General features: G+C 38.0%; 1 protein-coding gene across 3 annotated transcripts; it reads left to right on the top strand.

The window, feature by feature from the left end:
- Positions 1–6700: 6700 nt before the first annotated feature.
- LOC116200112 (probable leucine-rich repeat receptor-like protein kinase At2g28990) lies at positions 6701–14420 on the top strand. 3 transcript variants are annotated; one of them, XM_031530825.1, is made up of 13 exons: positions 6701–6859; positions 8611–8999; positions 9081–9142; positions 10330–10814; positions 10946–11081; positions 11164–11235; positions 11497–11568; positions 11726–11806; positions 12170–12360; positions 12646–12938; positions 13051–13240; positions 13326–13515; positions 13772–14420. In XM_031530825.1, exons 1-13 carry the CDS (start codon positions 6763–6765, stop codon positions 14307–14309), a joined length of 2796 nt encoding a protein of 931 aa, XP_031386685.1. In that variant the 5' UTR covers positions 6701–6762; the 3' UTR covers positions 14310–14420. The 3 variants fall into 3 exon arrangements, with proteins under 3 accessions (XP_031386685.1, XP_031386682.1, XP_031386684.1); XM_031530824.1 differs by adding an exon at positions 7023–7110 and having other exon boundaries at positions 6722–6859; positions 8611–9142; XM_031530822.1 differs by having other exon boundaries at positions 6702–6859; positions 8611–9142.
- Positions 14421–14847: the final 427 nt, after the last annotated feature.

The following is a 14847-nucleotide window of genomic DNA, read 5'->3' as shown; positions in this document are numbered from 1 at the left end:
TCTGCCTAATTCGAGAGCTCTTAGGTTACTCTTAGGTAATCAAAATTTCAAGATGTGAGGAAATCCTCCCTTTCCTTTGGACATGTCCCCCCCGTTTGAGACTGATCCGGTTGGTTCAATATGAAACTTCTTTTGTCCTTGGTTTGCCCTCGTAGTTGGCATTCATCAGGACCAACTCTACTGTCCTCCGATGGAAAATGGATTCTAATATTTTTCATTTTTGTTCCCAACGGAAATTCCATCCGAAAACCATAATTATTATTATTTTAATTTTCCAACGGGGTTTTTGAAAAATAACTTTTATTTATTATAAATTTTCCTAGTGAATTAAATTTCTCATGCATATTCTGTTGAGATTTTAGATCTCACATGGAAAAATTAAGAAGATTCTAAAAGGTTTATAAGAGATTGTGTACCACAATCTATCGATTCGAGTTTTTGAGTTAGAGATATACCCAATTGCCTATAGGCCTAGTATATATTTTACATTTTTCTCAAAAAACAATCTTTATTTTCCTTCAAATTTTTCAAGGGATTTGTTTTTGAAAATTTTCTCTAAAAATACTTTTTAAAACATTTTTTGCCAGAAAGTTCCGTTGATAATATTGATTTTTCTTGCAGTGACCAATTTCGCAGCAGCTAGTAGAGAATAGGAAAGGATAAATGGAGAAGGAGGAAAATTTTCATTAATGAGAATGGAATCTAAAAGCTCTTAAACAGTTACTCACCCCGAAGTTAATCTATTCTAGATAGAGAGCTTGCTCTATGCATATTGGCAGTCAACATTCTTCATTTGATTATTCCGTAATTTTAGGGAAATTATTATTTGATCTCGAATATGGTTATATATATGACGACATCGTGAGTCACGAAGGTTGAACTATATACTCTCTGGGTAATATATTTTTCAATGTCGTCAAATTAGAAAGCTACCCCGCAAATTATTGTCCAATAATTAATGTTTCCAGATTCTGACATCATATATTTTTCTGCAATCATAGATTTGATCAGTCTCACAACAGTTTTCAGCGGCATAGAAGCACTTGGTTGTTGAACTTTGTCATATCCTACGGTATAAGACTTAGCCGTATTAATGCAAGTATATACGTTCCCAGGAAAATACGTGCGTGCTTCCTTTTCATCAAAATCTTTCGTTGCGTAAATTTTTGACGTGAAAATAATTTCAACCAATCTTATCTATGTAAAGATGTAGTGGAGACCATAATGTACGTTAAAATGTCCATTGCCTGAATGTGACGGGAGTGCCAATCATAATGTCTATAGCATGTAATCGGACCAATTCAAAGTCTTTCAACTGCTTTGAAGGGGTTGTTGACTAATTATCGGTTAAGTCAGTGAGTGCGCGCCTATATGCAAAGAAAGTAATACTTCAATAGTGAAGAAAATCAATTTTGATCTTCTTAATTATTCTCTGTTCGCTACAAAACGGTTGACATATTTGCTTGCATATTTTCATTCAATTCATTTTTCACACATTTGTATGAGAATCTTTTATTTTCTTTTGATTGATATATTTGCTCGTATATTTGATTCAATTATATTCTTTTCATGTCTGAATTTTCTTTAATGAGTTCTTAATTCCTGTATATATTTATAACGTTTTTCTGTACCGGAATAACTAAGAGATTATTTGTATAGTCCCATGCAATGCACGGGGATACAACTAGTTTAGGTTATACTAAGACCCAAGAACTAAAAAAGAGATAGAACTCATTCGTATAATTGGGAAATTAGTGCCAATGGGGCTTGATTTAAAATGATATTTTGATAATTTCAGCAAGAAATATCAGATCCCCTTTGATGTTCCACTAAGTATCCCCTCACAGTTGTTTCGATATCTTTGACTCTAAGGCTGGCTATTCCTTTCAGGTTTCACTTATCGAGAAGCTTAAACAGGAAAACCGATGTTTATTGCTTCGAAGTCATTCTCTTGGAGCTGATCACTGGATACCAGCTGTGATAAGAGGCGCAGCTGAAAGCATGCATGTACTCCATTGGGTGACTCAGATCGTCAAGAGAGATGATGACATACAAAGCGTGGTGGATTCGCGGCTATATGGGGAGTTTAATGTCAACTCCGCCTAGGAATTGGTGGAGATAGCAATGCAATGTCCATCGACAATTGCAATCCGAAGGCCCGACATAAACCATTTACTAGCCGAGCTGAAGGAATGTCGGGACATAGATGGGGTTTGAGAGAAGCCAGAGAATGGGAAGCAGCAAGATAAGGCCGACCGATTCTTTTGAGATGACATCCCTGGAAAGTTGACCGCAATTCTCTACCTGATGCAAGATAGCCCCATAGATATCTGTATATCCAAATTTCTTGGGGCTAGGTTGTATCACTATTTCGATAGTCCGAAATGAAGTATCTTTTGAGTTAGTAAGTGGGCCAGCTTCCATAAATTTCCAATAACTTAAACTTCGCTATAAGTAGTTGTAACATTTGTATTTTGTTTCAGTTCATAAATGTAGAACATTAGATGTCAATAAGGCCGAAGAAAAGTAACAGTGATTAGATCGATCTTATTAGTATAACTGGGAAATTAGAGCTGACTGAGCTTTTTAGATCTGCCTAATTCAAGAGCTCTAAGGCTCCCTCCGGGTGAACAAAATTTCAGTGTAAAAGAGTCTTCGTTTTCCTTTGGCATGTCTCCTCGGGTTGGTTCCATATGGGGCTTCCATGTTGGACTGCCTCATACCCTTGCTGACTTTGCACGTTCCTTGAAAGTACGTAACAGAAATTTGAACGAAGAACAGGACCGATGTCAATGCTGTTCAACGCTAATGTAAACACGACAAAATTAACCATATTATGTCTTGTAAAAGAAGAAAAAGACGACCTATTCAAAAACCATATCATGCGTCAAGATTCACTACGTGGAAATCCATTACAGCAAAACATGGTCCACATGCCATTCTGTAAAGTCTGGTCAATTTGATGCGACATAGCTTTTCATGTAGCTAATAGCGACAACCGAGTGAATTGGTGCATACTCTTTACAGATACATATTTTAATAGTGATTCCTATTCAACTCGGCATCGTCCAGACGAGAAGATGTCTCGTTCTCAGGCTAAAAGGGTCCCATCCTTCTTCCGTCCTCGCCCTTGAAGGTATGCCATTCATCAGGATACCTGAATAAATACAAAGAGTGATACAGATGTCTACAGCTTTAACCTGCTGAGAAAATTTTGGAAGCTTCTACGGCCATTCTCTTTGCAAGACGTGAGATCTTTTTTTTTTTTTTTAAAGGGTATAGTGTAATGGCCATGTTCTCATATGTTAAAGTAGATGTCGCAAGTTCGATACCTAGTGTGACCATCCATACCTTTTATTAGTTATTTAAGATTTCACTTTCATTTTATAAGGCTTTGGACCTTCTTTATAACCGAAAAGAACCTTAATTTTCTTCATTTACAATCTGAACAATTACCAAACTGCTTCAACCAACCTATGTTGGTAAGAATATTTTTCTTTTTGATAGGTAGTAAGTTCAATTTTTTGTGATATATGTTTACACTGGTTACTCATTTTTCCCCTTTTAAGTTTTAAGTTGACTCTGTTAGTCATAGGATCGATCCCCAACAGCAGTTGGGAATTCATGTTTCCGAAAAAAGGAAAAAAAATTCCCAACATCGGAATACCCTCCAGAGTTTATAGAATGTTATGTCTGGATATTTTAAAGCAATGTAAGAATTATTTTTCGTACCTGCAAATTACAGTTGATTCGAACAATTGAAATATAGCCATTGACATTGTCCACGCGAAAGAAAGCGACATGCCACAGGTAGCACTAGTGGGTGAACCGAGGAGTTCATTTGACCATAGAATTAACTCAATTAGTTTAGGAAATTGATGTGCTGGACGTCGACCATCTCTCCATGAAGCTTCATGCGGACTGCAACGTAAACATTTCAATGTTAACTATCGTACTCTTCAAACACAAAGTTGAGCTTTCCACAGGCGCCAATCATTGATTAGGTCATACCTTAAGAAGTACACTTGCCTTATTTATATGTTGAACTAATAGTGTTTATGTTCACTAATCTTGGCTGGAAAATGAGATCTCCGAAACTTTCACTAGATGGTAGCTAAGTTTCTATTGACCGAAACATTTGAAAATCCCCTTAAAAATCGGAGCATTTTGTTAAGATATGATTAACGTGATCCACTATTGAGTGATGATCTTATCTTCTCGATTTGATGTTGAATGTGGTCCTGTTAATTAGTGTGGCTTCAACACAACATTACGTTCTATGTTTAATTCTAATAAGAGGGAATGTAATCATTTTAGTGTTGGCAATTCTCTCATTATTAATAGGAGCGAATGAAGAATTGTCCCAGAAAGCACTAAACCACACTTTTTCCACAAAAAGCGGGACGAGTACAACCAAGGCACGGATCAGAAAAAAGCAGCCTAATAAAAAAAAAATCTTGCAAAAAAAGGGTGTGGAGCAGCGACGTATGCTCTCGTCTAACAAAGAGATTTATGGTTCAATACTCGGTGGGATTGCTATTTCATTGTACCCTTGTGACCGAAAACAAAAGGAAAAACATTCTTGTATGCTTTTTTTTTTTTTGTAGATTTTATAATTCATGTACATGAGAGTAAAGCTCCCGTTCATTTCATCCCCAATAATTGTGTCCTTTCTTTTACCATACCCTTTAAAGAAAAGTAGAAAAAAGAGGAATTGAAAGAATTTGATGGGTGTGGAAAAGGAAAGGTCATCAAGAGCCCCCCCACTCATGCAAATGCTATAGCTCTGATTCCTCTTCACATTTGGGCCTACTTATCTTCACCTGATTATTATATAATAATTTTGTACATCTTCAGACTTTTCTCCAATGACTAATGTTGATTGTATTATCCACAATCCACTAACCAAAATTTTAAAAAGAATAAAAAAAAGGCTTTTTGATGAAAATATGGGGGAGAGAGATTTTTGGAATGATCCTGGAAAAACAAATGAGAGAATGAGCATATTAATTTCCTCAGGCCTGTAAATTGTTGGATCGATTTCCAAATCAAAAATTTATGGTGGCCGGGTCCACATCCAACCTAATAACTTAAACTAATAGGTAATGCTAGCTGCTAATGAGATCATTATCAGATCATTATTCCAGATCTTCTTCTTACACAATTAATGTGAGATTTGGAAAGTGACATAGGTGGTCATAATCTGTCTCTTATAAATCTAAGTATGTGGCCTTGCTTTTTTGATGTGCAGGGGATCATAATATCCTTAACAGAGGAAAGAGCTTATGAGGGAGAGGCGTGTCATGGCTTCCGAATGTGGCGTGCCCCGTTCTGTTTGAGCCATTGGCGAGTGGTAAGGGGAGACCGTGTGTTTTAATTACACAAAAAGGTTTCGTGAGGTTATTCGTGTAGCAAGAAAGATCAAGAGCTTAATTAGACCCTTAAATTTACGACATAATTCAATTTTTTTGGGACTGGGTATTTTGGAAGAACATATGCCTTTTGTTGTTGCAACTGCTTCCTGGCTTCCTGTTAATTAATGAGAGCGTAAGTTCAGATCAAGAAGATATATAAAGCGTGGATGGGAAAAATTAAGCCAAACATTTGTCTCAATGTCACTCCAGTTGTCTATATACACATATATCTATACATATATATACGCGCGCGGGTTCGCACACATACAAACATATATATATATATATATATGTGTGTGGAGAGAGAGAAAAAGAAAAAAGATATTCCAAATCCGATATAAGACCCACCACTACAGAAATGCTTTGCTGGGGGCAATTTTTTATTTTTGCACTTCTGCTGCTTCCAACGTAAGATCGATAGGACGGACTAATCCTCAAAGTCGGGGAGATTCATCCTTTCTATCTGGGAGGGACATATTAACAAAAGAATTGCCAACGCAAATTTGTGAACTTTTTCCATAGACACTCATATGCTTGGAAGATTCTTATTTTTTTTCGTACCTCAGAAGACTATATCCCAGGGAATGTTAAGGTCGATTGACCACAAACCGATTAGGCGAGCAAACATCCTTTTGAAAAAAAAGATATTTTTGATCCTATAAATTTGATATTCAACAAATTTTGATCCTATAAGATTTAAAACTACCGAATCAATTCTATATGTTTGTTTCATAAGATAATTTCGGTCCTATATGTTTTGAAAAAGACATTTTTGGTCCTATAAGTTGGTTTTCAATTAAAATGTGGTCCTATGAGTTTTGATAAAGAAAGATATTTTTGATCCAATAAGTCGCGAAATGGACGAAAATTGCCTTACGAAATAAACGTATAGGATTAGTTCGGCACTTTTCAAAATTGACCAAAGGTAAAAATTATAGGACCAAAAATGTCTTTTTCCCTGTCCTTTTGATAAGTAGAAGCTGAGTTGGTATGCAGCATACTCACGGGTAAAGATCTAGCGGTGCACATGGTAAAAAGTCATACGCGACTAAACATTTTTGGAATGCAAAGAAAATTCCTGGCAGTATAGTGCATGGTGATGCTAACTATGGACATGTGTGACGGCCAATTTATATTTCTAGAGTAATTCGCTTGACCATACAAAAACTCATGTGCGATATAAGATGGCACGTGTTAATGGCAATTTCCGGGAATCATCAGATCCCATTAACGTGTTAATGGGGTCCATCACGTTGATATTTAATACACCAAGTCTCCCCCTAGGCATAGAGTATCATTTCAGTTTTCCCAACTCTGTATCTCACTTGGTGGATCTTTGTGAAAGGAAATGGAAATATCGAAGTTTTTGTTATTCTGGTTTGTGGTCGTATGGACATCCTCAGCTAATAGGATGCTGGTTCTAGGGGAAGACCCAAGCAATCCAGGTTAGCCTCTTTCTCTATCTCTCTATCTTTAGATGATGATTCTTCTTCTTTTTCCCGTGAAATATATGTCAGACAGAAGTCCATAATCATATGAACGAAATTAAGTTAATAAACGATATGGAAGCGAGGCGAGTAATTCCCAATAATTTTCATTGTATAGCAGTAAATGAAATTTTGAGACAATTGTAACATGAACTCCCAGGGGAAGCGAGCGAGATGGCAGCATATATACCAGCGTCATTGGCTTTCCGGTAGGTGGGTGCCCCTAACGACCCTTTTCCAATCACTCGCCAAAATGGCACTAATCTCCTGGAAATTAGCTTGTTCCAACTCGTTATGCCTCCTCAAGATCCATGCTGATCAAGTACACGACTTAACAGTCAAAACCTGACAATCGATATCTGTGACAAGCTTCCTTTCAAGAAAGATAGACTGTGTGGCATGAAGTCTCAGGTTTTGGTTGATCTTTAGTGATTCTAGCTAGGTTGCACGGCTAGCGCAAGAAGAGAGAGCTGCCAAACTATGTAGCCCATCATCACATATATAGAATGGGTATATGCTAATTTAGACATTTCTGTTTCTTATTAGAATGAATTATGTATCCTAAGGCTACATTTGAGGTAGCGCGATTGGATGAGATTTCTACCCGAGATTTGATGGGGTTTTACATCTATCAGGCTAAAGTTATCCAAATCATGCGTTTGGACCTTCCCGGAATAGATCACTAGGATATCCAACTAAAACAACCAATGTACCCCTGAATAGTATTTGAAATTTTTCTGAAATCAAAACAACTTCCAATATATATATATATATATGTATGTATATATATGTATGTATGTATGTATTTTAAGGAACGACAAGAGAAGGGTGATGGAGATAACGGCAGTTGGTGGCCGACATCGAACCCCACCACCCGTCTCAGTGCAAGGGGTAGATTTACCGCGCGGGGTTCCCGGGGGTCGCCCCACTTGGACTAAAAGATAATTATGAAATCTCTATTAGAGTGTGTGAAGTTTATCAATTTTTCAGTGAAATTATCCAATTTCACCTCCCTTGATTTTTCGATATAAAGGTCCTTTCAACTTTCACTATTGGACAAAATGTCTGGATCCGTCCCTGCTCAGTGCCTCTTGTCAGTAGGTTTCTGTGGGTGGCATTCTTCGTAAATTGATCAAAGACGAACGGGTTATTTCTTTCTGTTTTCACAGCAAAATTATTATCTGAATCCACTCCAATCTCATCTCCTAAGCAGGACATAATTTCTGGGCCTCCACTATGATAGAGATTCGTGAAATCCTATACCAATGTGTCACCAAGCTGATCCGGGCACCAGTTAATTGACTTTTGAAGCTGGCTGCGAATTTCTATGTTTGATTTATAAATTTATTTGGAATAAGTGATGTTTCAAGTCATTGATTTATTTTTGAATTTGGAATTAGTTGTATAAGCCCTTCAAATTCAATCACTAAGCATAAACACTGGGAGATTGGACTGACGTATTAATACTTTTAAAATTACCCTAAAATTAAATGAACATTGACATTTTTACATCGTTGAGGAGTGGGACTGGGAACCATACAGTCGGATGCAATTTTCAGCTGTTCAAATTTTTTGATATCTATACATCGATAATATCTTTTTCTGAATGTGATATTGTTCTTCTGCATGTCATGACATTAATTTTATTTTTCTAGCAAGCTAACTGTAGATTCAATTGACTCTTTTTCTGATGTCTCTCTATAAATAAGGTTTCATTAGCATCGACTGCGGAGCACCAAATGGGAACAGGGACGCTGATCTTCAAATAAATTACGTGACGGATGATGGGTTTATAGACTCCGGAGTCAACAATCAGGTATCGAGCGAGCAATTGCCATCAAGTGCAAGGACCTTGAGGATATTTCCCAATGGAACGAGGAATTGTTATACGATTCGACCGACCAGCGGAGGCAGCAGCAAGTACCTGATCCGGGCATCTTTCCTCTACGGTAATTATGACGGCCAAAGCAGATCCCCGACTTTCGACCTGTATATCGGGGTTAACTACTGGGCAACAGTCAGTTTTCCAGCTGTCGACTCTTACGTTCATAAAGAGATCATCCATGTTGTTCCATCTACGGATCGTGCCTTAATACAGGTCTGCCTTTTAAACACCGGTTCCGGAATCCCTTTCATTTCTTCATTGGAATTGCGGGCTCTGAATGGCAACATGTACCAGACTGATGCTACAACAGTTGCGCTTTATAAGCGGCTAAACATGGGCGGTAATGCAACTTTCAGGTAAAAAAAATTACATTGATTTTCGCGAGAAACGGTGTCCTATATATACATGTACATCTTAATTATCTCAGTTCACTCCAAACCTCTAACAGCTTTTAATTATTTGGAAGGAATAAGGGTCATGTGCAATACAAATTCAACATATGGGGCTCACATATTTCTTTGAATTCGTCAGCTTTCTTTTTCTTCTTCTTATTTGGTGAGCAAGAACAGTTGCAATATATAGAGAAAAACAATTTAGGGCGCAAGATGTCAGTGTTTATGTTGGGGACAAACTAGAGAACCCATTCTATGATGATGAAAGGATCACCCTTTTCTTTTAATAACTAAAAACACATGGAAGGATCATCTTGATGTAAATAATTAATTTTCGTCCTCTTTACTGGATAATTTCTTTATGTATTTCTAATTTTATCTTATGATTCAATTATGCCCGTTAATGTGTCATGTGGATTGCACTTGTTATTCTTTCTATCCTAGCTATCATGCGACAGTGTTAGAGGTTTGGAACGAATTGAGACGGTTCGTCTATTCCTAGGGAGTATTTTGAGACAAGTAAAAGTAGAACTATAGGTGGTGTTTCGAGACTGTCTTCAAATTATGGGGAGTATTTTGATATTGAACCTATAATTTTTTTTAAATGGCCATAGATTTATTTGTATAGGATCCATGAACACTGCACTGTCAATAAAATTGGCAGTATCCGTATGCCACTTTGCACGTATTGGTAGCCCCCAAGGGCTCCATATCAAGAGATCATCAATTTTCCGACCTCTCTAAGTTTACAATAGCTGAGGGCGAGTGGTTCTGATCACTTGTGCTAGCCCGGTTGTCCGAGAAAATATTTGATAAGTATCAGTTTTACTGATAATGGTAGCCGGTAGTACCGAATAGTTAATTAACGCAAACTTTAGGTTATTACTTTATGATTGGTGTTATCATGATAAGTGGCGAGTAATACCCACTTGACGTCCAAATAAGATTTTTCTATTTTTTTAAAGAATAATTTGGGATCTATTGCTCTACGTTTTTGAATGATGGCGATGTGTCTGTGTCTATTTATATATTATTAGTGTTTTGTCTTTTTCTTATTTCTTCTCTTTTTGCCTTTCAATTTTAATTATAAAGCACTAATTAACCAAGGAATAATTAATATCATATCAATTGTTTTTCCTCCTGTTTGTTAGACACCCTCAAGATGTCCATGATCGTCTGTGGTCCGCTGATGACGGAAGTTACAGTTCCATGAGGAGCTTCGGAACTGTGAACATTGAGCCGGATCCTACTTTAGAAAGAAGAAATGACTCATATGAAGTTCCCATGAAAGTTCTGGAAACTTACGCAACGGCACCATATAGTACTGGCTCCTTAGAACTTAATTGGCAAACATTCGCTGCAGATAAATGGATTGTGTATTTTCACTTCGCTGAAATGACGAAACTGTCGCCACTGAGAGAATTTACGATCTCCACCAATGATAAGATCCTAACAAGGATCAGCCTTGAGTACCTGACACCAGTGACCATTCCTTTTGAGCAGTCTACCGGTGGCACCAGCCTCAACTTCGAATTTGTCCCGAACTATCAAGACCTGAATTATCTTCCTATCCTCAATGCAGTCGAGGTATATTACTTGCTCGATCTTTCAAGAACATCGACAGCCCTCGATGATGGTACGTGTACGAAGCCACTTTTGCTACATATATATGTGTGTGTGTATTACCCACTTTTCGATCTGATATCCTATCTTTTGATGTTAAAATGTCATTCCCTCTTTGATTGGATGCTGAAAATGTCATCGCAGCAAATGCAATGAATGACATCAAGACAATGTACATCGTGATGAAAGAGAGTTGGCAGGGAGATCCATGTGTCCCGTCTAATCTTACATGGGATGGTCTGAAATGTAGCACCGACGATCCTCCAAGGATCACCTCGTTGTAAGAATTACTTACTCTTCTTACCAAAAGCTGAACTTTTGCATACATACTGGGATATCTAAAATAGAAATTGCTTCGGCAGGGACTTGAGCTTCAGCGGTCTGAAGGGGAACATAGCGAATTCACTTGCCAACCTAACAAAACTGGAATATCTGTAAGTACCCGGGAGTTCAACTTAATAGATAAATTGTCCACGGAGTCTCGAAGGGATGAAATATAAGTAGTGACAGGAAAAACTGATATATCAATAATATTTGTCAATTCATAAAATTTCATTTTAAGAAAAATTGAGTCTCGGATTACTCGGCATAGTATAGAGACCGGACCAAATTAAATTAATAGTGTCTTCATTTTTGGAATGGTCAACTCCTCAGAAATGCTTCTTTCTACACTGAACTCGACATAATTTGTGCAGGAATCTATCTCATAATGAATTGACTGGATCAGTGCCTGAATTCTTAGCAAAACTGGAAAACTTGAAAGTCCTGTGAGTTTTCTCATTTATTTTGTTAAAATTTTACTTTATTTACTTATTTTATTTTATAACTCAGCACAGTTCGTTGTTAGTGAATTGGCTAGTTACCGCTACACATATTAAATGGCCATCAGATAAGTAAAGGCTGCGGTAAAATTTATTTTTGCAGGGACTTGACTGGAAATAATCTGAGCGGCTCAGTACCCAAAGATTTACTAGCGAGGGCCAGTGATAACACATTGCAGCTGAGGTACGTCGTCAGATAGTAAAGCAATGGATGGTCATTGTTCCTTTTTTCAGGTGATAAACGGGGCCAAAGCCCAAAACAATATGTATGGGTCGTTTCATTATTAACATGACAGGGAAGTACTCAAAAGTTAGTCACAGAGGAAAACCAGATGGAAAGATAATGAGGAGAGAGCTATTGAACCAAAATTCGAAAACCATAAACTCGGTGCATATAGACTGCTTCCTGTGTATATCGTATGTGTCTTTTGAGCAGATGTGTCTATGAATACAGATGTGGTCCATTTGATTAATTAGTGTGTGACTTGTTACAAGCAGATAACTTATCGAGAAAATATGATCTTCGTCTTCCTCCTTGTGTTTGCAGTTTGGCAGGAAATCCCAATCTCGAAAATCCCAGTGTTGAAAATCCCAATCCCAAAGATCCCAACCTCGACTTCTCAGGTTCTTGGGGCTTGTCAAAGAAAACAAGGAATATCATCATAATCGCTGCAGCTTTCGGACTCGCTGTTGTTGTGGGGGGTTGCATTTGGATAGTTCACTGGAAAAAGCAATCAGGTTATCTCCTTTGTTCTCTCTTTTACTTTTGGCACGATTATGATCATGATTATTATCTGATGCACGCATAGAATCCTTGTATTAATTTCTTGCGCAATGCCTGCATGATGATATCAGAAATCAAAGATTCATTGTCATTGTTCAACAATTAGCTGCAGCAATTAGACTCGAGCAAATGACCAGAATTGGCCACTTATTGTACGTCCATAAAAGAAAAATGGCTGTGAAATGGCCAGAAACAGGATTCGTGTTCTTGCATTAGCTAAAAAGATTGTCATCATTCAGCTCAAAGAAGGATAAGCATGGAAAGCCAGAATCATTCAGCTCAAATAAGGATAAGCATGGAAAACCAGAATGGGAAATCCGAGCCAGTGTCACAGGGGATTTCAGGAAATATAATGCGCCGTTACACCTTTGCGGAGGTTGAAAGTATCATCAAGAACTTTGATATGCAGAAGGTTATTGGAGAAGGGGCATTCGGAAAAGTTTTTCATGGTAAACTAGATGATGGCACTGAAGTTGCAGTGAAAAAGCTTTCTCCATCGGCTAAGGCCGGCCCCAGGCAATTTGAAACTGAGGTGAGTCCCTGGCCCCAATGGAAGATTATTTTCTCATCCCAATCTCTGCTTTTCAGATTCTTTTTGCCTGATTCATTGTTCCTGAAAATAAACCATGTCAAACTGATTGCAGGCAAATCTACTCTCGAAAATACACCACAGACACTTGGTTTCACTTCTTGGATACTGCGATGAACCGGAAAACATGGCGCTAATATATGAGTACATGCCCAAGGGAAACTTGCATGAAAACTTATCAGGAAAGAACGGGGAGGTTTTGACCTGGGACCGAAGATTATGCATTGCAGTTGATACAGCAAAAGGTATGTGCAAGACAATGAAACGTTCTAAATACAGATTTTGCATGTCGCTCCAAATATGTTAATTGAACTCTTGATTGTATTGCAGGGCTTGATTACTTGCACAACGGTTGCGATACACCTATCATTCACCGAGACATTAAGACAGCAAATATCCTGCTGGACGAACACTTGCGAGCCAAGATATCAGACTTCGGACTATCGAGAATTTTTCCAAGTGTAAATGACATTCTTATCGCAACCAATCCTGTTGGAACACGCGGTTACCTCGACCCAGAGTAAGAATGTAAACTAGTTATTGCATACCGAAATTCTTTTGTTTGCTGTGCGCTGTCTTAGTTTTCATTTGTCAGTCCATACGGATTGCCACTAAATTTCAGTTGCACCTCCGACAGTTGGAACGGAAGATGATCAGTGTTTTAAACTCAGTAACCTCTATCAAAATCTAAGTCTCGACTGCAGGCTGAGAAGATCCAAGAGAATGAAGCCAAAGAAATTTTCTCTGACTACATCTTTGCTTTTTGTTACCTGCAGATATTATACATCTAGAAGTTTGACTGCGAAAAGCGATGTTTACAGCTTCGGGGTCGTGCTTCTTGAGCTAATCACCGCCCGTCCTGTACAAGGCGAGGAATACATAGTCGAATGGGCAGCCCAAGAAGTCAAAAAACAAGGCTACCAGATACAGCAAATTGTTGATCCAAGGCTGGATGGGCAGTATGATCCCGACACAGCTGAGAAGTTGGTGAGCATATCATTATCATGTGTTGAGAAAACTGTGGCTAATCGCCCAGACATACATAAGGTCCTTGCGGACCTTAGAGTATGCTACGATCTAAATTTAGAAAGAAGCCAGGGAGTGGTGAATAGGGCCACGGAATTGAGCATCAGCTATGGTAATGACGTAGAATTATCGAGCCTTGACGTCTCTTCCACCACCCACTGCTCCACTAATGCTTCTTCATATTTGAGGAGCATGTTGAGAGGTTTCACCTCGAATTTTGGGGGTCCTGAACTGTTGTTATCGTTGTTGCCTTTGGCTCTCGTCCTTCTTACTTTGCTCGTAGCCTGAGAAACAAGCCTTTTAATTTCATCTGCAGTTACGTGTGTCAAATTGTCAGTCAATCTAAGAGTCTTCATATAGTTTTCATCTGATTGCAATGATTTATATTTTTTTCTCATAGTTTCCGAAAAAGATTTACTCCGACAATCATTTTGATCTTTTACATATAGTAAGGATTGGACATTCGGTTAATTATCCCCAAGAAGTTCTGTTCAAAATTATCGACGAGAAACACTTAGGGAAGTTGCTCGTGGCCGCTTGCTTTACCCACCGGTCCTCTCTCTCCACTCCCCCAGCCCCTTGCTTTGTGGGCTCAGGCCCCACAAGAATTTTTTTAAAAAAAAAAGTGGGAAGATTGGCCAAAAATTCCCAATTCCTTGAATTTGTCTGAAACAGATCAATTTAAAACTTTCTTGTACTTACCTAAGTCAATGAATCCTAATTTCAGTAGCAACAATAACTTAATTAAGAGAGGGAATAGTTCAATGGTGCATCTTTCATCTGATAATCAAGAAGTTCTAGATTCGATATACAGTGGGACTATCCG

This window comes from Punica granatum, chromosome 3 (genome assembly GCF_007655135.1).
Source record: "Punica granatum isolate Tunisia-2019 chromosome 3, ASM765513v2, whole genome shotgun sequence".
NCBI classification, from domain to species: domain Eukaryota; kingdom Viridiplantae; phylum Streptophyta; class Magnoliopsida; order Myrtales; family Lythraceae; genus Punica; species Punica granatum.
The sequence above is the reverse complement of the archived record's forward strand: the minus strand, read 5'-3'. Positions and strand labels throughout refer to the sequence as shown.